At 35.2% G+C, this 25000-nt stretch overlaps 1 protein-coding gene across 2 annotated transcripts in view; it reads right to left on the bottom strand.

Moving 5' to 3' along the window:
- crb (crumbs) overlaps positions 1-24523 on the bottom strand; it is a 162041-nt gene extending 137518 nt beyond the window's left edge. For both annotated transcript variants that reach the window (XM_068366347.1, XM_068366348.1), the window contains exon 1: positions 24374-24523. In XM_068366347.1, the coding sequence (XP_068222448.1) occupies positions 24374-24395 (22 nt within the window). In that variant the 5' untranslated portion in view covers positions 24396-24523. The remainder of the gene's footprint in view (positions 1-24373) is intronic.
- Between the last annotated feature and the right edge of the window lie 477 nt (positions 24524-25000).

Here is a 25000-nt window from a genome sequence, read left to right as displayed (position 1 = left end):
CAAATGAATTGACAAAGAGGGAATCAATGAATTTACATCAAATGAATTGAAACAGATTCCAGGTGTGGGAATCGATGAAATTACATCAAATGAATTGACAAAGAGGGAATCAATGAATTTACATCAAATGAATTGAAACAGATTCCAGGTGTGGGAATCAATGAAATTACATCAAATGAATTGACAAAGATTCCAGGTGTGGGAATCAATGAATTTACATCAAATGAATTGAGACAGATTCCAGGTGTGGGAATCAATGAAATTACACTAAAAGAATTGAGACAGATTCCAGGTGTGGGAATCAATGAAATTACATCAAATGAATTGACAAAGATTCCAGGTGTGGGAATCAATGAAATTACATCAAATAAATTGACAGATTCCAGGTGTGGGAATCAATGAAATTACATCAAATAAATTGACAAAGATTCCAAATGTGGGAATCAATGAAATTACACCAAAAGAATTGAGACAGATTCCAGGTGTGGGAATCAATGAAATTACATCAAATGAATTGAAACAGATTCCAGGTGTGGGAATCAATGAAATTACATCAAATGAATTGAGACAGATTCCAGGTGTGGGAATCAATGAAATTACATTAAATGAATGGACACAAAGATTCCAGTTGTGGGAATCGAGGGAATTACACCAAAAGAATTAACACAGATTCCAGGTGTGGGAATCAATGAAATTATATCAAATGAATTGACACAGATTACAGGTGTGGGAATCAATGAAATTACATCAAATGAATGGAAAGAAAGATTCCCGGTGTAGGGTTCATGGAAATTACAAAACGACAAAGAAATTGATAGCAACATAAGGAATGATTAAATAAACAACCATTTGCTTTACACGAAGACCCAAAATGTCAATAATATCACCTCTCGAATTACTATAAAATATATATAAAAATATATGAATGACATGTACAAAAACAGTCCTTGCAATGCATTTAAACCAATCTAAACAAAGTTCAATTTCTAACAATCAAGCCATGTCGACGACCCACGAGTTTCCAGCTGTGCCTAAGGTCAGAGTTTCAAAAAAGCATATATATACCATACTCGTCTTTATTTCAAGTTAAAGTTTTGTTAACGGACAACATGACCTTGAGATTTCCATTTCCAATATCAATTCAAACCACAAACAAAGAATAAAAGATTTGATAAACGACTACGAACGTACAGCAAGAACTATCGACCCAAGATCTCTAGACTTTGAATCGACCACGGAATCGACCTACAGACCCAAACTTAGCACGAAGAGGAAGATTTTTACCCAAAGGAACACCACCGAATAGTGTCAGGGAATAACCTAAACCCTTGGGGGACATAGTATCTCACCCTGCGGCTATCAAGCGTGGGGTTAAGGGCACGCTGGCTTTAGCGGTTACAACCCGAGAGACAGGAGAGACAGAGAGAGACCAACCCCTTCGGCGGTTTCTACTACCTCACCCACCTGGGGAACTCCAAGCTAAACCTCCCTCTCTCTCTCTCTCTCTCTCTCTCTCTCTCTCTCTCTCTCTCTCTCTCTCTCTCTCTCTCTCTCTGGACCGCCACCCACAATATAAGCTTCCACCGGTTCTCTTCAATCGCTTGCTCTTAAGATCAGTCTATCATCTGCCTTATACTTCTTATATACGCCTCTACTTCAAGCAAAATTTCACCTAATGAAATCTCTCTTATTATTACTAGCTAAGTTATTTCTTCACTAAATTAACTAGATGTATATTATTATTTTAGATTACATTTATCTGCACTTAACAGAATAGGAATAATGACTATGTGGTTTTGATTTTATATCACATTTATCTACAATATACAGAACAAGAATAGTGACTTTACTCCTCAGTAACAGGGTTTGAAGAACAAGAAAACATTGATCGCTAAGCCACTGGATGATTCAATGACCAATTCTCCAGTTGTCTTCTCGAATCAGTCATAACGGTCAAGCATTATAAGATGAAGTTACAGTCTCTATTGAAATAAAAAAAAATAAAATCTTTGTAAACTGAACTTGCATCACGATAAAACTAGTGACCAAGACTGGATACCAATGATGATATATATATAAATATATATATATAATATATATATATATATATATATATATATATATATATATATATAATATATATATATATTATATATTATGTATATATATATATATAAATAATATATATATTATATATTATGTGTATATATATATAAATAATATATATATTATATATATATTATATATTATGTATATATATATATATATATATATATATATATATATATATATATATATATATATATATATATATATATATATGAGAGAGAGAGAGAGAGAGAGAGAGAGAGAGAGAGAGAGAGAGAGAGAGAGAGAGAGAGAGAGAGAGAGAGAGAGAGAATGCATAACTGACATTACCAACAATTATCAAGAAATGCTCATATTACTAAAAGTGTAAACATAAGAAACCTTTTTTGGAGCACCTTGCATTCACACAAACCCCGTCCTGCAGAAACCTCACCAACTAACCCAAGCCAGCCGCCGGAGTCGTTACATATCTAGAAAACTCCTTGTCTGATGGGCTGTGACTCAGCCTCGGGTGTGACCGGTTTTGGGCGCCCAGTACAAAAGAGCAAGTTGGCACTGGATGGGGTTGCAGACAAGGTTTAAACTTGAGTATATGCCATGTGACCATTACCTTATATGCTGCTGCTTTTTACCTTAAATCTTTTTCCAATTTCCTTAAGTTTTAAGTTAGTAAAACGGAAATTACCTCGAAACCATGACAATTACCTTGAAACCATGAAAATTACCTCGAAACCATGAAAATTACCTCGAAACCATGACAATTACCTTGAAACCATGAAGATTACCTCGAAACCATGAAAATTACCTCGAAACCATGAAAATTACCTCAAACTAAGGTAATTAACTTAAAAGTTTAAACCCTGGTTGCAAAGGATTGGAGGGGGAGGGATAGTTACCAGGGGGAAGGTGTGTGTAAAGGCTGGCTACTATAGTGCTCCCAAACGAAAGTGGCAGTCGAATGACAGTTCTTCTTAATATGTCGTATATATTTCAAATAATTTCGTACCTTCACGACCTCTCGGTGAGGATACAAGAAAACAATTTGCCCAGCTTGACATTTGCGTATTAACTGATTTAGCGTGTCGAACTAATCCTGTTCTTCTCTGGGAATGGGTGACCTCTAAATCTTAATCTTTTGATTCTTTCTGGGTTTTTTCTACCTACAGACTTTTTCAGTACAATGGAATTTTTTGTAATCATTTTAAAAACACACACACAAACATACATCTTATATGTATATATATATATATATATATATATATATATATATATATATATATATATATATATATATATATATATATATATATACACACACACACGTGTATATATATATATATATATATATATATATATATATATATATATATATATATATATATGTATAATGTAGATGTGTATATACACACACACACACACACACATATATATATATATATACATATGTGAATATATATATATATATATATATATATATATATATATATATATATATATAAAATATCGTATATCATATTCACTCAGATAAAGATGAAAATTAATAAAGACACGTACACCCTGTTTTTAAATGAGACTTTTAATCTATTCCAATTTCTTTTCCATTGGCCACCTGGGAAAAATTGCCGAAAAGGGAACTATATCCGGGATAATGACCGACGGAACTGCCCCACCTTTAAGAGCTTAATCCATCCTCTGCTTTTGGGCTTCTCCAGATAAAATGACCGAAATATTTAAGATTCGATGCGAAAAAATAAGCTCTCAGCTGCCACTTTCGTTTGGGAGCACTATAGCTATAGCCAGAGAACTACCTAGAAGGTATACTGTAAAAAGAATATTTACGATTTACCATATTTTCTTTAATTTGAATTAAAACTTGAGTTGTCTGCTCAAGACAAAAAAAAAAAAAAAAAAGTTTCTTTAGCATTGGACATACAGTAGACATATTGGGCGAATATTTCAAGAAAAAGTAGCACGGGACCTTGCTAAGAGACGATTCTTAAACGAAGACATGGATTAGGAATAATTTAAGGGGTCCGGTGAGGACATTTAAGAAATTACTCGAATTTAGTCGTTTTACTTTATAATGATATCGATGTTAGGTTGTTTTCCCTGCTATGTATTAAAAATGCAACTTGAAACAATATAACAAAGTACATATGTTTTACACACTCTCTAAGATCAGAGAGAGAGAGAGAGAGAGAGAGAGAGAGAGAGAGAGAGAGAGAGAGAGAGAGAGAGAGAGAGAGAGAGACTATCGAACAAAACTCAATAAATCGAAAAGCAGAATTTAATCAATCATGAAAAATCTAGTCAAAATAAAACACGTGTTTGGGGGGGTGGGGGTGGAAGATACAGGGTAGACAAAGCTAACACGAGAAGCGAAGGATGAAAGGGGCAATTCATGTTAAGGACTTCTTTATCCATCGTTCCATCTTTGGCTACGACCGAGGAAGGAATTGGGCGGGACCAAGGTGTAATGAGGAGGGATAAAGATGCTGCTATGGAGGGAAGGGGGATGAGGGAGGGAAGGGGTGTGTGTGTGGGGTTCAAGGCCATGCAATGACGTGGCTCCTTCCTGTACTACCTGTGATATTACAATCGACAGAAACCGACAAGCGAACATTTTAGTAGTATTTCCGGCAGATGGAACATATATGTACGTATGTATAGCCAGAAACTTGCTCTTTATTATAGTGGAGGATATTAGTGTTTAGTTGTATGCTCTGTATTATTATTATTTGTTAAGCTATAAACCTAGTTGGAAAAGCAGGATGATATAACACCAGGGGCTCCAACAGGGAAAATAGCTCAGCGAGGAAAGGAAACAATGAAATAAGAGAATCAACCATTAAAATAAAATATTTTACGAATAGCAACAACACTAAGATATAGATCTCATATAAAAAACTATAAAAACTTTAACAAAACAAGATGAGAAATTAGATAGAATAGTGTGACCGAGTGAACCCTCAAGCAAGACAGTGGAAGACAATGGTGACCAGGCTATGGCACTACCCAAGACTAGATAACAATGGTTTGATTTTTGGAGTGTCTTTCCCCTAGAAGAGCTGTTTACTATAGCTAAAGACTCTCTTCTACCCTTACCACGAGGAAAGTAGCCACTGACCAATTACAATGTAGTAGTTAACTTCTAGTGAAGAACTGTATGGTAATCTCAGTGTTGTCAGGTGTATGAGGACAGAGGAAAATATGTAAAGAATAGGCCAGACTATTCGGTGTGTGTGGGCAAACGGAAAAATGAACCGTAACCAAGGAGAAGGATCAAATGTAGTACTGTCTGGCCCGTCAACGAACCCAATAACTCTCTACCGGTAGTATCTCAATGGGTGGCAGTGCAACTAACGCCTAAAGTCTAAATCGGTGATTACAAGCTTAGGTTAATTATGCAATATTTCCTCCCCCTTTAATAATAATAATACTAATATTAATAATAATAATAGTATTAATAATAAAAATAATAACAGATTCAAACAATGTAAAGCTTACGAGGCAAAGCATTTCAAAATAAAAAAAAAAATAAAAAACCAACCTGTAAATGTTACGACCCACTGCATACGAAACCACTAAAATAACACTTAACAAGAACCAACATCGCCCAAGGCAAAAAAAAATAAGCACTTTTACGAGGCAGGATCCACACGTAACAATGACATCATCAAGAACACGGCAAAACAAACACACGAATCATGAACGGAACAAAAAACACATCGAGATAATTGTCATGATGCGAATTTAGTCTTACTACTACAAGAAAAACTGCCTCGCCCCATATTAATGAAATGGTTACTGATAGGTGAATATATATCCCATTCTACAAAATTTAGATCGGTACAAAGACGTGAATATGTCAGATTTAATTTCAGAGTAACATTATATATATATATATATATATATATATATATATATATATATATATATATATATATATATATATATATATATATATATATATATATATATATATATATATATATATATATATATATATATATATATATATATAATGTAGAGGATGATGAATGAGGAAATAATGAATTAAAAGCTGAAGATAGAGACGACCGGTGAAATCTAACAGAGGCCCTTTGCGTCAATAAGCGAGTATATATGTGTATATATATATATGTGTGTGTATATAATATATATATACACACACATATATATATATATATATATATATATATATATATAGAGAGAGAGAGAGAGAGAGAGAGAGAGAGAGAGAGAGAGAGAGAGAGAGAGAGATACTGTATATATATATATATATATATATATATATATATATATATATATATATATATATATATATATATATATATATACATATATATATATATATATATATATATATATATATATATATATATATATATATATATATATATACACCAACACAAAAAGTTTAAAATGGCAAACAATTATGCTGTAACCACAATGGTCTCACAACGACGTAAATTATAACACAATACAGCAGTCCAACCACAATTTAACAGACAATAATACATTCGTAGCAACAAGAAGTTTTCCTGCTTTCTACTTCTCAGAAACTTTTAAAAAGGTCAATCCGGAGGTTTCCTGGAAGAAACCCCAGCTACTACGGGTTCTGTCCCTTTCACCAGAAAAGGCAAAGCCTTCCTTTAATTCCTCTCACCTAACACAAACTCCGAAGCACATGATCCATGTGACGTCAGATGTGTGCGTTAAGCCCTTGCCTTGCAAAAGTTGCACTTAAGTGACTTTACTCGCAAGATTAAGGGCAAAAAGTAACAAAAACCAGTAGCTTGGAAAACTGCATAAGGAGATCATGAGCCATAATATATGGCAAATAATACAAAAATTGTATTAAGGAATTATCATTACTTCTCAAGCTATAACCCTAGTTGGAAAAGCAGGATGCTATAAGCCCAGGGGCTCCAACAGGGAAAATAGCCCAGTGAGGAAAGGAAACAAGGAAATCCACAATATTTTTAGAACAGTAACATTAAAATTAATATTTCCTAAAGAAACTATAAAAACTTTATATAGTAAGTCAATGTCTACGATCATGATTAGCCTACTTGTAGTGCGAATTACAAAATATACTTTATAGCCATGCATCCATGTCTTTCTTTAAACGAATTGCTTATGGGAAGGTCTATAATGTATATACAAATGCATGATAACATATAATAAACTATAAACAAGGCCAAAGATTGTCAAAATGAAAAAGTTTGAAAATCTGTGAATTAAAAATCAACAGGATAGAAAATAAATAAGACAAATATGTTAAACTTTAAGGCCATGAACGATAAATTGGCGTCAAAATGTCTTTATGTCTCTTCATAGTTTAAATATTATGCCTATTTTAATGTTGTTATTGATCTTTTATATTCATTATCAATTACTCAGTCTATTTATTTCCTTTCTTTATATGGCTATTTTTCCCTGTTGGAGCCCCTGGGCTTTTCGCATCCTGCTTTTTCCAACTAGGGCTGTAGCTTAGCTAATAATAATATCCCCTATATAATGGAGAGCAAATGTATGGCTATACAAACAAATATCCACGTATATATTTCTTTCCTCTCACGCTGAGCAGCAATGCCAAACATACGACAACTCAGTCTGCGCGTGTGCGTGCATATCTATAAATATTTAGCACGTCATTTAGACGGGTCGCGTACACTGTAATAATAATAATGTTTCAATGAATATTCTGTTCTGATCCACAATACGTCTTGGCAACAAACGAATTGCCATTAAGCCCATATCTGCAGTGAAAATACAGTTGGTAAATTCTCATGACCTAAATAAACTCCGGAACCATATCTATAAACTATAAAAATTAAGAAAAAAACAACAGCTAGATTAATAATCTTCTCCCAATCTGTAACACAAAGCCACTGGAGCTTCACCAGAGAGGCAATGACCCAAAAAATAAAACAACAAGAAACTATTGCAGTACCGTAAATAATTCCAGGTTTCCAACTCGAACACCGAAGAACGTGGTTAACTGTCTAGCGGTTGGGAGTTAGCCATTACTAGTCCTAAGATGACCTCAGGACGACTCCGCCATTGCTCATATTCTATACTAGCAATGTACCTCTTTTAAATATGTCCCTCCTGTATTTGTGATCACACAAGATAGGTTTGTGTGATGAAGAATTGGGGAGAGAAATGAAAAGAATAATGTAGGAAACTTCGTAAGAAGCCGAGAGAAATGGGAGAAATCAGATTGGATGGGAAGTGAAAGAAATCGGACAAAGTAAAAATTGACGGATATATTTTGTGAATGAGAAAAGTAAGTAAAATTGGAAATAATGAAAATTAAAAATGTGAACTTAAGCGATTTGGCATTACTAGAAATGTAGGAAGTGGGATGATGATGATAAAAAAAAAAAAATATTGTAAAAAGTAAAGAAGTAAATAAGATACTTTTTCTGAAAGGGCGCAAAATCTGAGGGAAAAAAATCTTATAAAATCAAGAAATGAAATAAAAACGGATAAAAATCACCATATAGAATAAAAAAATATACCCCCAAAACGAACTAAAAATAACAATCAAATCAAATTAAGAAAAAAATCACTTTTAAAAGGTGAAAAATCTGATAAACGCAAGAAATTGAATACAAATGGATAAAAGTCACCATACAGCCCTTCTAGGAGGACACTCCAAAATCAAACCATTGTTCTCTAGTCTTGGGTAGTGCCATAGCCTCCGAACCATGGTCTTCCACTGTCTTGGGAAAGTTCTCTCTTGCTTAAGAGTACACTCGGGCACACCTTTCTATCTTATTTCTCTTCCTCTTATTTTGTTAAAGTTTCTATAGTTTAGATTGAGATATTTATTTCAATGTTGTCACTATTCTTTAAATATTTTATTTCTCATTTCCTCACTGGGCTATTTTCCCTGTTGGAGCCCCTGGGTTTATAGCATCCTGCTTTTCCAACAAGGGTTGTGGCTAAGCAAGTAGTAATAATAATAATAATAACAACAAAACGAAAAAACAAACAGAAAAAAAATCAAATGAAATGAAGCGAAAAGCAGCAACTCCCCCCCCCCCCCCGCCAGCAGCAAGGCAAACCAACGCAAATACGCTTAAGGTCACTTGAGCAATCAATGAAGGTGCAATCGATGGGATCAAGGCCCCTTTCCCCTACTTTGCCTCTGCAATGACCTCTCCTCCTCATTTCGACTTCCCAGAGGAGGAATAAGAAATCGGACTTAAGTTGAGTAATAACGTAAGTACTTGCTCAATGGTGATAGTCAATAGTGTGTAGGAATTGTTCATTACTTTTCATATAGTTTATTTACATCCTTATTTCCTTTCCTCACAGGGCTATTTTCCCTTGTTGGAGCCCTCGGGCTTATAGCCGCATGTTGCTTTTTCAACTAGGGTCGTAGCTTAGCTAGTAATAATAATAATAATAAGCACATGGTCAATGGTGATTGTCAATAGTGTGTAGGAATTGTCTATTACTTTTCATATAGTTTATTTACTTCCTTATTTCCTTTCCTCACTGGGCTATTTTTCCCTGTTGGAGCCTTTGGGCTTATAGCAGCATGTTGCTTTTTCAACCAGAGTTGTAGCTCAGCCAGTTATAATAAGATGGATAATAATAATAATAATAATAACAATAGCTTAAGTACATGGTCAATAGTGTGTAAGAACTGGGGACTGTGATGAAATTGAAATACTGATATGGCTGGTTTTCCATCTTCAGTATTCTGTAAGAATTAGTGTACGCATCCCGTCAAAAATGACGGCTAAATGTTTAAATATATATGCACACATACAGATTCGACACTTTCCACCCTCTCCCCCTAGTTTGGGCAATTTGTGGGAGAATGTTGTCCGACATACACTTGCTCTTCATTATATAGGAGAGATTAGTTTACGAAAGTCAGTTTTATTAAATAATTATAAAATCTAAACAATGATGATTTTTCTTAAATAATTACAAAACTTACTTTTAACAGGTGAAGAATTTGTTAAGATAGACATGTTAATATTGGTTTATTTTCTTCAACTCTGTATAAATTAGTTTACAAAAATCAATTTCATTAAATAACCATAAAACTTAAAACGATGATATTAACATGTTGCATTTAACAGTTAAGTTAACACCGAACAAAATAAAACTCACACGCTATACTACAATATTACTATAACTAAACATTCATAAAACTAAGTTCACAGTTACTCGTCAGACTTAAAACCTTAACCGAAACCTGTAATCCGCAAAAAATTCGTTAGGCTTCCGTGTTTACGTAGCGGACGGACTACGCAGGAGTATGCAAACACACACACAGTCAGCAAAATGAGAAATGTATAAGCAGGAGTTGATTCAGCACTTCAAAACAACGTAGATTGCAACTTCCGGGTTTTGGTGTTACGTCATAGGATTACCGCAGACTGGTTTCTTGGATTTCGAAGAAATGACATCTTCAGACGAAATTTTGAAATGTCAACGCTACGAAGAACTTCGTAACGTATGATTTTCATTATATATAAAATATTGTTGGAAAGGTGTACACCAGCAGATAATTATTTGAGAGAGAGAGAGAGAGAGAGAGAGAGAGAGAGAGAGAGAGAGAGAGAGAGAGAGAGAGTGAGTTCTGCAAAAACTGTGAAATATGAAATGTCAGCGCTACGAAGAACTTCGTAACGTATGATCTTCATTAAATATAAAATATTGTTGGAAAGGTGTACACCAGCAGATAATTATTTGAGAGAGAGAGAGAGAGAGAGAGAGAGAGAGAGAGAGAGAGAGAGAGAGAGAGAGAGAGAGAGAGAGAGAGAGAGAGAGAGAGAGAGAGAGCTAGCTCCTTGTATAAACTGTGAAATGTCAGAGCCATCAAGAACTTCATAAAATACTATTGGAAAGCTGTACACCAGCAGATGGTTATTAGAGAGAGAGAGAGAGAGAGAGAGAGAGAGAGAGAGAGAGAGAGAGAGAGAGAGAGAGAGAGAGAGGGAGAGAGAGAGAGAGAGAGAGAGAGAGAGAATCAATACGGAAAATGACTCATTATACATTGACCCATTAATTTTTTTCGTAGTGAGACTTTCATCTTTTTTTGTTTCCTTTCCCAAGGAGGCCTAAAGACGTGACCTGCTAACAGGATACGATGTAGCAGCCACAGGTACTATGGGGGACTAATTAACCTTGCGAAAACCCGCACTAATGACGTCACCTTGCGCCCTTACCGTACACAAAATGACCTACAACTTCCTGTAAACAATGTCATTGAGGGAGAGAAAAAAAATTGTACGAAACCTATCATCTGCCTAATGATATGCTATGCTATGATATATATATATATATATATATATATATATATATATATATATATATATATATATATATATATATATATAAATCCGACTTTGCAAAAAAAATTATATATAAAAATACATAACCTTGATAACAAATACTATATTCGTTTGAAACTCCATACAAATAAAAATGTTAGTAAATAGAAGCTATTTCTAATTTACCGAATAACAACATTTCTACGAATCTGATTTTGCAAAAAACAAAAAACTCAAAACCTTGATAATAAATGCAAAATTTGTCTGCAACGTCATACGAATTAAGATATAATTGTTAAGCTATTGAAAAATGCAGAACCCCAACAACCTTGTAACTCCATACAAACAAAAAAGTGTAAACTAGAAACTATTTGGAAATGCGCTCTTTCGCTAACGCTTGAAAACAAAACGGAGGATGTTTGGCCAAACATTTAAGCGTATCCTGCTAAGTGCTCCAAACAGCAATTCCTATCTTTAAAGAGGGTGTTCCTTCCCAGTACCTTTTAACGTGACAGGAAGACATTAAGTTACCTGTTTCTCCTCTTCTCTATCAAAGCGTATGAAGGATAGTAACTATGTACCACGGTCTTTCACTATCTTGGGGTAGAGCTCTCTTGCTTCCTCTTGTCTTCTTTTAAAGTTTTTAAAGTTTATATATTAATATTCATTTTAATGTTGTTATTATTCTTGAAATATTTTATATAAATTGTTAATTACTTTTCTTGTAGTTTCCTTATTTCCTTTCCTCACTTGTTCTAACCCTCGGGATTATAGCATTCAGCTTTTCCAACTAGAGAGTTATGGGGTCTTTTGACTGGCCAGACAGTACTACATTGGATCCTCCTCTCTGGTTACGGTTCATTTTCCCTTTGCCTACATACACACTGAATAGTCTGGCATATTCTTTACATATTCTCCTCTATCCTCATACACCTGACAACACAGATTACCAAACAATTCTTCATCACCCAAGGGGTTACTGCACTGTACTTGTTCAGTGCCACTTTCCTCTTGGTAAGGGTAGAAGAGACTCTTTAGCTATGGTAAGCAGCTCTTCTAGGAGAAGGACACTCCAAAATCAAACCACTGTTCTCTGGTCTTGGGTAGTGCCATAGCCTCTGTACCATGGCCTTTCACTGTCTTGGGTTAGAGTTCTCTTGCTTGAGGGTACACTCGAGCACACTCTATCTTATTTCTCTTCCTCTTGTTTTGTTAAAGTTTTTATAGTTTATATAGGAGATATTTATTGTTGTTACTCTTCTTAGAATATTCTATTTTCCTTTTTTCCTTTCCGCACTGAGCTATTTTCCCTGTTGGAGCCCCTGGGCTTATAGCATACTGCTTTTCCAACTAGGGTTGTAGCTTAGTAAGTAATAATAATAATAATAATAATAATTGTGTTCAATGATAGCCAGGGGCAAAGCTTCTAAGCTCATATTTATAAGGGGGAGTTTACCCGATCGAACGGTTCGTCAAACCCAGCTGTCAAACTTGCTTGTCAAACGGTTCGAAGACGCGGAGCCAGTTGCAAATGCATTAGGCTTGTGGACAATGAAGCACCGCCCTAAGTCAGGCGAGAACAGATTTCCTTCGAACCGTTCGACGAATGTATTCGACAACCAAATACCCGGTTCACACGTTCGAATAGCACCTCAAACACTTGTCTGTTCGACGGTGTAAACTTGTCTTTACTGTCATTGGGCTTTTTTCCTGCACAATAAATATTCTCAATGAAAATCTTAATCTTTAATCTTAACACATTCTAACTTGATATCAGTTTGACAATACCTTATCAGTTTTGGCAATCTATTGTATTAAGTTTTATATTTCAAATTTTTTTTTTCATATGCATTACCCTACTTATGTATACAAAACAGATTCCAGCTAGGAAATTCCAACATACCTACGCTTACTAATAAGGTACCTTCGATTGGTATAACAAATCAATTTTCTCAATGTATAAATCTAAAGGAGGAATGATATTTATCAGTAAGGTAATGAATGAATAATTTTTAATTATCTGGCATCATAACATCAGTGGGGATTGATGCCGATTTAAGTATGCTTAATTAGTAATTAATACTTTTAGGATGCAAAACTAAATTAAAAACAAATTAATAAACAATGACAAGGAAACTAATACTGTAATGGTAAACTCAATGTAAGCATACTTAAAATAACACATGTGTAAGGAAATAACACATGTGCAAGGATGAACAAAGTAAAAGCGCCAATCAGAACAGTAAAGCAGAACATATCTGAATCCTACGGGTCATCAAAGCCACATTTATCGTCCCAGATGCGTCCTGAGGCATAACCAGGATAAACCGCAGCAAAGACGCATGAAAACCACAGAGTACTCCAAATGAGTCCTTTCGCAAGGGTATATCGCAGGTCAGCCAAGGCTCATTAAATTGGCTAATGAGGCGTCTTAAGCTTGGAATCATCGCGTCTGATCTACATTTTTACAAGGGGGATCCGGGTTCGGCCGGCTCTCTTTGATGCAACAAGGTAAGAAGAGGCTAGCAAGTCTCAAGAGAGAGAGAGCAGATAAACTTTATAAAGGTGTATTTGCTATTATGCAACAAGGTCAGAAGAGGCTTGCAAGTCTCAAGAGACAGAGCAGATAAACTTTATAAAGGTGTAGTTGCTATTATGCAACAAGAAGAGGCTTGCTAGTCTCAAGAGACAGAGCAGATAAACTTTATAAAGGTGTAGTTGCTATTATGCAACAAGAAGAGGCTTGCTAGTCTCAAGAGACAGAGCAGATAAACTTTATAAAGGTGTAGTTGCTATTATGCAACAAGAAGAGGCTTGCTAGTCTCAAGAGACAGAGCAGATAAACTTTATAAAGGTGTAGTTGCTATTATGCAACAAGAAGAGGCTTGCTAGTCTCAAGAGACAGAGCAGATAAACTTTATAAAGGTGTAGTTGCTATTATGCAACAAGAAGAGGCTTGCTAGTCTCAAGAGACAAAGCAGATAAACTTTATAAAGGTGTATTTGCTATTATGCAACAAGAAGAGGCTTGCGAGTCTCAAGAGAGACAAAGCAGATAAACTTCATAAAGGTGTATTTGCTATTATGCAACAAGGTAAGAAGAGGCATGCAAGTCTTAAGAGAGAGCAGATAATCTTAATAAAGGTGTATTTGCTATTTTGCAACAAGGTAAGAAAGAAGAGGCTTGCAAGCCCCAAGAGAGAGCAGATAAACTTTATATAGGTGTATTTACTATTATCAGTTAATATATATAGAATAACAGATAAATCATGTCAACCAACTGGCATGTATATAACTTTTTATAAGCAGTAATATAACAGCCCATGTAATACAGTTGGATACAGGAATTCTTGGCATAACTTGCTCTGAAGAAGTGCACCCCATCACACACACTGCACGGTGAGATCCTACATAGACCCACTCACCTCCTCTGCTATCTCTACTAACATTATCTGCTTGGTTACTTGCCATGCAGTAAGGATGTGAATGGGTGAATTTCATCAGAGCTAGGTGTGTCAGAAATTCATGTGTACAGCTGTACATAAAATATACATGAAAAATCTCACCACCAAATAACATCAAGTAATTATATGAGTCAAGATAAAATCTTCAAAAAAAAACTAGAATGGCATTCTGTAGAGCGATAACCTACGTCGCACCAGCTTATTTCTTGATCTTGACCTTTGACCTTAACATACATTAATTGGCATGGATTTTTATTCCACTCAACTATGAACCAAGTCTCTGTGACAATGATGTCCAAACTTATGGCTGATTACGTGAATTGAACATTTTATTTGACTGTGACCTTGACCTTCAAAAATTTGATAATTTCCAGCTTTATACATAACAGGTAATCCATGCGAGTTTCATTACTATACGATTGAAATTGTGGCCGGGAAGCTATTCACAAACAAACAGGGGGTAAAACATAACCTCCTAACTTCGTTGGCGAGGTAACAAATACAGTAAGGAAGAGAAATGTCCTACACTGAGGCTAAGAAGTCGATTCAATTTCAAACGCAAGCCTTCAGGAGTTCCCAGGACAAAACGTACCACTTATCGCGATGAAGGATCGACGGGTCTTCTGGCAAAGGGTCACACCACGAACAGGTCCCTCCCTTGGGCAACAGCGAGCCAATGAACATGGCATTACGAAGCATTTTTCTCGGCCTGGAAAGAACGTTAATACCAGCCGCAAAAACTGCTTGGGGTAGGACGAACGGGAAATCACGAGTAAAGGGAAGAAAGCAATGGAATGTCTTATTATTATTATTATCCAAGCTACAACCCTAGTTGGAAAAGCCAAGATGAAATAAACCGAGGGGCTCCACCAGGGAAAAATAGCCCAGTGAGGAAAGGAAATAAGGAAATACATTATTATTATTATTATTACTTGCTGAGCTACAACCCTTGTTGGAAAAGAAGGATGCTATAAGACCAAGGGCTCCAACAGGGAATATAGCCCAGAGAAGAAAGGAAATAAGGAAATGAATAAACGATATAAGTAATGAATAACCAAAATAAAGCATTTCAAAAACAACATGACTACAATACTTGTTTAAAAAATCAGCAATTATGAATTTGAACGATGGCATGTTCTATTCTGGTTCCGTTCAGAATGATAAATTCCACCGTTTTTGTATCATGATTTGGTAAAGGGAAGAAAACGTCGGAATGTCTTACTATTGTTAAACCTGACATCACTGACCTCAATACTAGTTTAGAAGTAGCTATTATGAATTTAAACGATGTCAGGTTTTACTCTGGTCCCTTTTAGAATGATAGATTCGATCATCTCAATATCACGATTGTTAGTAAAAAAAAAAAAAAAAAAAAAACACCCTAAAAGATAACTTGTACTTCTTTGAAATAAGCTGAAAGAATTTCACCCATTCATGACTGGAAAGGCTTCACGCGGAAACAGAAATGATGATAACCCAGGGAATTAAGAGCAACAGTGTCATCTGCAAGATCAGCTATTCATAGTAGACGTCTAAGAAACAGAGCAACAGCAATCAATGGGCTTACAAGGCTTCAACTCGAGCATGTCATTCGGCCATTACTGTAAATGCTGCTGCTTTTTACCCTGGATTACCTTAAAAAAAATAAAATTTCCTTAAATTTTAAGCTTGTAGAACCAAAATTACCTTAGAATTTACCTTGAAACCGTGAAAATTAACTCAAACTAAGGCAATTCCCTTTAAAATTTAAGCCCTGTTAGAGAAGAGCAAACGTTTCCCCTAGCCTTACCACGAAAATCCCCGAGGTGAACTCCCCCTTCTGAACTCCTGTCTCTCCTCTGCAGGGCTTCAGTTAGCCAGAAATATCAGGGGGAAGGTATTACGATTCCTGGACTTGCTTCTACACTAGTTCGTAGCTTCCATTCATTCGACACTCCTTTGAGTAACGTATGATCTTCCTTGTTGAATAATCACCCTAATCGGTTAGTTGATTTGGAAGAACTTTTCGATATTCTTCAGTTGGTCAATATTCTCATTAGCATGACGTACTACAAACTATTACAATAAATTACTAAAAAAGGCATCTGTAATATCGAACAATAAATTAATATATTTAGCCAGAAGATTTTTTAATGGCCACATGGTGAAGCCCATGTATATTTGAGGATATCCTTGTGCTGGAAAAGAGTACCTCCGATAACAAAATGAGGCCCTTTGCGTTAATAGGCGTAGATGATGATGTTGATTTTACTAAAACATATAAACTGTAAAACTAAAAACCCGGTACTAGAACTAAAATAGGACATACTGTTTTAAGCTAACCTACTATGGCAACCGAAGAGTGCATAGCATAAGCTCATAGAAACTAAATGATGTAAGCTTCTCGCCACTCAGCTAAATGTGGAACGCGGACTTTGTCTCGAGTAGCTGAAAAGTTAATATATGAAAAGAAGCCTTATAAGTAGCTGGAGGGGGGGAGGGGAGGAGGAGATGTTAAGATTCTACCCCCCCCCCCCTCCCCCATACATTCTCCATTACACAGGAGACGCCTATCTCTGACCTCACGAACACCTAACGGATATTGCGACTTTTCTTTGCAATTTAATACTTTCCAGGAAGTCATACATAGGTAATCATCGCGTCCAGTCGCCAAGACATGGGTCACGCTGGAATGGATATGTCAGGAAATCGAAAGGTAGTCTTTCTCTAGGTGGGTGTCAATAACGTAAACATACAGTTGGCTTTCATTGAGTCAAGTACACTTTACTGGAAGCTAAATGCTGGTTTACAAGGGGATGGTTTACTAGCGCCAGTAACTAGCGACAAGTAATCTTTCTAGGATAGTAAGCGTTTGCAAGGGGATAGTTTGCTGACGCCAGTACACGGGACTTAAGGAGACGTCTGGCGAATGTGCATTGTAGCAGGTAATATTGTAGTTAGTACAAGTTAAACTTCTTTACTTTAAAAGGCTGCTTTTTTGGACTTCACTGTTTATCGTTATGCATTCTATGGCATTCAGCATTTAACACCGCATATTGCTCGTTTATTATCAAATCCACACAGCCGAAGCACTTAAGAGACCAAAGAAAGAACGAAAATTGATAAAAGTCAATGACAATTCTTCTGTACTTATACCAGTCGAATTAAGGTTTTTTTATACTTAGAATTTAAATCAACATATCTTCACCATCGTAGCTAATTGGTATGATTGTGATCTTGGCATTTGATTAATGATAAATTTTCCACAATTAGTCGTGTTTTTCATATCCAAATAAGCCATATATTTTTGATACATTAATGAATTCGGTGAGTTTGTAAGCACGTGAGCAAAAGCGATTTTTAATAATTTCATGAAGTGACGTAAATAAAAAGTTATTTTCTTAACAGTAATTCGTGAAATGAAATCATTTTAAATGGATTAATATTAATTACGATTGAAGGGAAATCATTTGAAGTAGCTTAATGTAAATGAGATTGAAATGAAAATGTCCATGCAACATTGCGAAAATCCAGCTCAAACTACAAGCCCCCATTCATAACAACCAACAGACAACACAATTATTCCCTAAACAGTAACAAGGAAGTAACAGGTGAAGTATGCGTACAAAAGTGTACCAATAAAGCATCGTTGCCATGTTTGTTTATAAAACGAACGTGGCATTGTTCCACCGGCGTCCGTCAAACAGGAAACTCTTCACATGCCAAGGACAGAAAGGATGTTCCGTGCATTCCCACGGAGATGTCAAACACAATTAACAAAAGGAATTCCCACAATTGAATAGCCATTGTGTACTAAACAAATACGCGTCGTGTTGGCTGAAATATTGTAAGCAAATTAATTAGATGTAGGATAAACAGGATTCAACTATAACAACGTCTTTCCTGATGAGAAAAAAAATCTTGGAAGTTAAATTTCTTATAAATCGAGGGTAATGTTTACATAGGTTTTATCTAATATTTTTTTCTAATTCCGCGGCAAGTACAGTGGTAACGCGTTCGCCTAGCATTCGCATGGCAGCAGATCGATCCCCGCCCAGGACCGTGAGTTTAAGCTGTTTACTGGGGGAGACCACTGCTGTGGTTGGGCACCATGGTGGGGAGTTGGGCTTGCCCAGCTGACGTTCTGGTGAGCATCTATTCTGATGAAACGAACTGAAACCAGACAACTCTTACTTAAATATCACATAAATCATCAAAGGCGGACATTCGCTTACACAACTAGAGTAGGCAATCTGAAACGTTCACAATTATAGTATGTATGTATGCAAGGTCCTCCTAAGGGGATTATCTCTAGTTCCACTCTATTTCTCGTAAAATACGTCTTTATCACACGTTAAACACTAAGGAGTCGCCTTAAAGCGTAACACACTGGTGATAATTATCGGCGTAAGCAGCAAGAGAGAGAGAGAGAGAGAGAGAGAGAGAGAGAGAGGAGAGAGAGAGAGAGAGAGAGAGAGAGAGAGAGACTTACGTGCCCCAAACGATTATCATTATTACAGATAAGCTACAACCCTAGTTGGAAAAGCAAGATGCTATAAGCCCAAGGGCTCCACAGCGAAAAAATAGCCCAGTGAGGAAAGGAAATAAACGATATGAGAAATAATGAACAAATAAAAAGTTTTAAAAACTAACATTAAAACATATTTCCTATATAAACAATAAAAGACTCATGTCAGCCTGTTCAACATAAAAAAGATCTGCTGCAAGTTTCAACTGAAATACATTGACGAGTCCATAAAAACAAGGCTGCATAGCATACACTGACTCCTGGCCCATGTCTGGATGTCCCAAGGGCGACTTTAAAGGCGGGTTTTTGGAAAAGAAAAAAAAAATTGGTACACCGTTAATCTCAAACCAGCCTGACCAGCTAGTATCACACAATGGGATCCATTACGGGTCTGGTTTGATGAGCACGACAGTGTTGGATTATATATATATATATATATATATATATATATATATATATATATATATATATATATATATATATATATATATATATATAGAGAGAGAGAGAGAGAGAGAGAGAGAGAGAGAGAGAGAGAGAGAGAGAGAGAGAGAGAGAGAGAGAGATTCAGGCCAATATTAGTATATGAAAACATAAATGATCCACAAGGCATCCCATATATCTTAATTACCGTATACTATTTTGAGGGATGTTGCAGAAAAAAAACACTATATTGTAAAAAATGTCAACCTTAATTAACTAATATACGAATTATAATGTTTACGATAAACCTGAAAAAACAATGAAAGTAGTCAGATCTTGTGGTTTCTTAAACAGGACAAACATTAAACAAAATTGGCCATCTCCCCAATATATAACACAAAAAGATAGTGCCCAAAGAAATATAATATGGACATACTCTAGGAATAAACATCTATTGCCTTCGTAAACAGGAAAACATATTCAACAAGACTATAGAAATCCTATGGAGTAATTTTGACATAATCCAAGCTAGACCCATGACCGACAAAGCTGCCTTCACAAACAAAGATATAAACACCTTATAAAACTGCACGGCACCTTCTGTAGTAATGAACAAGTCTTCAAAGCTACCTATATGGGTTCAGAACTATCCAGCGGGTGAGCTCAAAGCCAGACACACATAACCAGTACTCTCTCTCTCTCTCTCTCTCTCTCTCCCTTCTCTCTCTCTCCTCTCTCTCTCTCTCTCTCTCTCTCTCTCTCTCTCTCTCTCTCTCTCTCTCCCTGCCCGTCCAGTATCAATGCCAGAGGCCATTACGAACTTCAGAGGTTACTCACTTCGCCGTTTCCAGTGAACCTTAGATTTGGTCTAGCCGAGTATAATTAAAATTCTAAGGCGAGTTCACTCAGGAGAGCTATCGGATATAAAGATCAAAATTGAAATAGTTTATTAAACGATAAAATCGGTATATAACTAGTAAATTTATCAAACTGATAGGACCAAAAGCTTATGTAATATGGACAAAATGGATAAAACACAGTAACAATAATCAAACCAGATAAATTATATAAAAATTATTAAACAAACAAACCACACACACACACACACACACACACACACATATATATATATATATATATATATATATATATATATATATATATATATATATATATAACCAGTCTATAAATATACACATGGACTGTATATAAACAAAAATATGTATACACACAACAGCACACACACATTATATATATATATATATATATATATATATATATATATATATATATATATATATATATATATATATATATATATATATATATATATTATGTGTATGTGAACGAGGGCGTTGCACATATCCAAAACTAGAGATGCAAACTTTCATAAGCACACAATATAACAGCAAACACACCACCTTAAAAGTCGAACACTAAAAAACAGGTACCCATAATACTGGATTGTCATACATAAAGCCACATACGTATGCGACCGGAGTAAGATTATCCACAAATTAATCATAAATGATCTGCTTGACAAAAGGAACAAAGAAACGTTCTCCATCCAAAGTAAAAAAGGGAAGGGTAGAGAAACCGGAGAGGGGGGGGGGGGCGTCTCTGTAGCCAGCATTCTTCAATGGCTGGTTCTTCTTCTTTGTACCTCCAAAGGGAAACCGAACAAGGCTTTGTTATAATCAAAACAATCGGTCTTAGATTGAAACCATGTCACCCGCCATAGGAGTTTTGTCTTGATCGTATTTCAATCAAATAAAGTCTTGAACGTCTTCGATTTAATGATATACCAAAAGAAAATCAAATGTGTATCACCCAATCCCCCAGAACTGATTCATGAATTATTCGGCATAGATCCAGGCTGCTTATAAAAAGGGATTAATGTAACAAAACAAGATAGAGACATAGCCTGACCTTAACAAAACGTTATAGACATAGCCTAACTGTAACAAGAAAGTTATAGACATAGCCTAACTGTAACAAGAAAGTTATAGACATAGCCTAGCTGTAACAAGAAAGTTATAGACATAGCCTAACCTTAGCAAAAAAAGTTATAGACATAGCCTAACCTTAGCAAAAAATGTTATAGACATAGCATAACCTTAGCAAAAAAAAGTTATAGACATAGCCTAACCTTTAAAATGTTATAGACATAGCCTAACTATAACAAGAAAGTTACAGACATAGCCTAACCGTAACAGAAAAAAGTTATAGACATAAGCTAACAGTAACAAAAAAGTTACAGAAATAGCCTAATCTTAACCCAAAGAAAGTACCAGACATAGCATGACTAACAAAAAAGTTACAAGCATAGACTAACCTTAAAAAATTAGAAAGCCTAACCATAAAAGAGGAAAAAAAGTTACATACTTAGCCTAACTGTATCAATTAAAGTTTAAGATAAACTTACTCAGTCGAATGGACACAAACTAACAGACGGTACTGAGTATATATACATAAGTGTTTGCAACGTAAAGGAGTGGTCGCATCATATACATATTAAGAACTCATGAAGAATATGAATGACTATGTGTGGATCCCATTCAAATTTTCCTTGGCCACTCCTATAAAGAAATTGTTACTTTTATATTTATTTGAAAAATCTAAAATTGGTTGCAATGGTAAACCAAATGACAGACTGCATGAAAGATGATATTCAACTATAATATTTAATGAAAACGAGTAATTAAAACAAATATTCAGGAGTATGGATATATTAAGTGCATGGATACCCCTAAGCTTATCCTTGGACTAAATATCCTACTTGAGAATAGCAAAAAAAAAACCTATGGATATTAATCATAAAAAAAATACTGATATCCACTTGCAAACGAAATGAGAGCCCGAGTAGGCCTATTATAACAAAATAAGTTAGACATAGCAAAAAAAGTGTGTTTGGACATTCTTACAACAGCAGCTACCAAAACAAACGAATAACTTGATCAATTATACCTAAAAATAAATAAAAAATCACAAAATACAGAGATCCACTAGCAAACAAAACAAGAGTCCAGGTAGGCCTATTAAGTAAGGAAAGTAAAATTACAACAATACATAGTTTGGACACTTATAACAGTAGCTATCAAAACAAACTTAATAACTTGATCAATTATACTTATAAGTAAACAAAAAATATTACAAAATAGAGATCCACTGGCAAACGAAATGAAAGTCCAGGTAGGCCTATTAAACATGGTAAAATTACAACAAAATAAAGTCTGACCATTCTTAAACAGTAGATAACAAAAACAAACTAACAACTTCATCAATTATACCAATAAATAAATAAAATATTACAAAATACTGTGATACACCTGCAAAGGAAATGAGAGTCCAGGTAGGCCTATTAGGCATGGAGGGTAAAATCATAACAAAATAGAGTTTGGGCACTTAAAACAGTAGCTACCAAACCAAACTAACAACTTCATTAATTATACCAATAAATAAATAAAAATATATTACAAAATACTGCGATTCACCTGCAGACGAAATGAGAGTCCAGGTAGGCCTATTAGGCATGGAGGGTAAAATCACAACAAAACAGAGTTTGGACATTCTCACAACAGTTGATACCAAAAAAAAAACAAATAGCTTTATAAATTAGGCCTATGATAATTATTTATCAGTTCCCTTGACCGGTAAAGATAAAATGAAAAAAAAAATAACCTAAAGCCTATACTGTGGACATTCTTACAACAGTTGATACCAAAACAAACAAATAAGCTTTATCAATTAGGCCTATGATAATTATTTATCAGTTCCCTTGACCGGTAAAGACACAATGAAAAAAAAATATGCTAGTGTTCATTACCTAATGCCTAGAGTGGCCTTATGCCAACACATAATCATGTGCAAAATCCAGGTAGGATCGTAGGATCACATTCCCGTCAACCACTTAAGAATAGGTAAGGATGCTCTTGGCGTCTTCCCGGGCACATGAATAATAATTTCCCTTTCACTTTACATTCTTCAAAGCCACTAAAGGTAAGTTTTGCATGAATGATGCATAAAGTGAATAAAGTTATTCATTCCTTGTGAAATGTTTACTTAAATGAGAGTAATAGGCCTAAGTAGCCTATAAATGAATAAGTAGACTGTATACATATTATTATTATTATTATTAAATGCTAAGCTACAACCCTAGTTGGAAAAGCAGGATGCTATAAGCCCAGGGGCCCCAACAGGGAAAATAGCCCAGTGAGGAAAGGAAATAAGGAGATAAGGAAAAATAGAACATTTTAGGAATAGTAACAATATTAAAATTAATATTTCCTATTTAAAATATAAAAACTTTAAACGTCTTTGAGACAAATTAAGTTCACGTGAAGATGTAAATTCACCCTGCAGAAACTTGACCTAAGTTGGAATTACTAACAAAGTTATTAAATAGAATATTAAATATAGTTTTTAGTAAAAATAAGGCATATTTCTCTCCGTATACACAATCGTTCAAAACCACCTGGCTGATTCACCTCGGCGGCCTTTGCCTCACCTGGACAGGTAAACTTACCTCCGTTAATTTTAAAAAATACCAAAGAAAAACTTCTCAATATGGATTTGAACACTTACCTAAAACTATGTGACGCTCCATTGAGATCTCTATTTTGAACTAAAAAAATAAAAACGATAAAAAAAGCATTTAAAAACACATGCTATCCAGCGTTAAAACTTCTCCGGTCATCTCACTTCACAGGTCCACCACACACTGACTTCACCGAGTCTTCTCCACACCTGACCTAGTTGGCGTTGTTGCCGCGAGATGGCAGCACCTTACGGTCGTTTGACCTGCTTCATAGAAAACGGTTCTTTGTATTGCTAAGGGGTACTAAACGATTATTGATGTCTCCAATTGCTGACTAGACTACAGTTATATAATTATTATTACTTGCTAAGCTACAATCCTAGTTGGAAAAGCGGGATGCTATAAGCCCAAGGGCTCCAAAATGGAAAATAGCCTAGTGAGGAAAGGAAATAAGGGAAAACTACAAGACGTTTAAGAACAATAATAAAACAACTTTCATATATAAACCATAAAAAACTTGAAAATAACTAAAGGATAAAGACTTCAAAATAACAATAAGAAGAGAAACAAGATGGAAAAGTGTGCCCGAGTGTACCCTTAAGCAAAAGATCTCTAACCCTAGACAGTGGAAGACCATGGTACAGAGGCTATGGCACTACCAAAGACCAGAGAAC

Source organism: Palaemon carinicauda, chromosome 44 (assembly GCF_036898095.1).
Source record: "Palaemon carinicauda isolate YSFRI2023 chromosome 44, ASM3689809v2, whole genome shotgun sequence".
NCBI classification, from domain to species: domain Eukaryota; kingdom Metazoa; phylum Arthropoda; class Malacostraca; order Decapoda; family Palaemonidae; genus Palaemon; species Palaemon carinicauda.
This window is presented reverse-complemented; position numbering and strand designations above follow the sequence as displayed.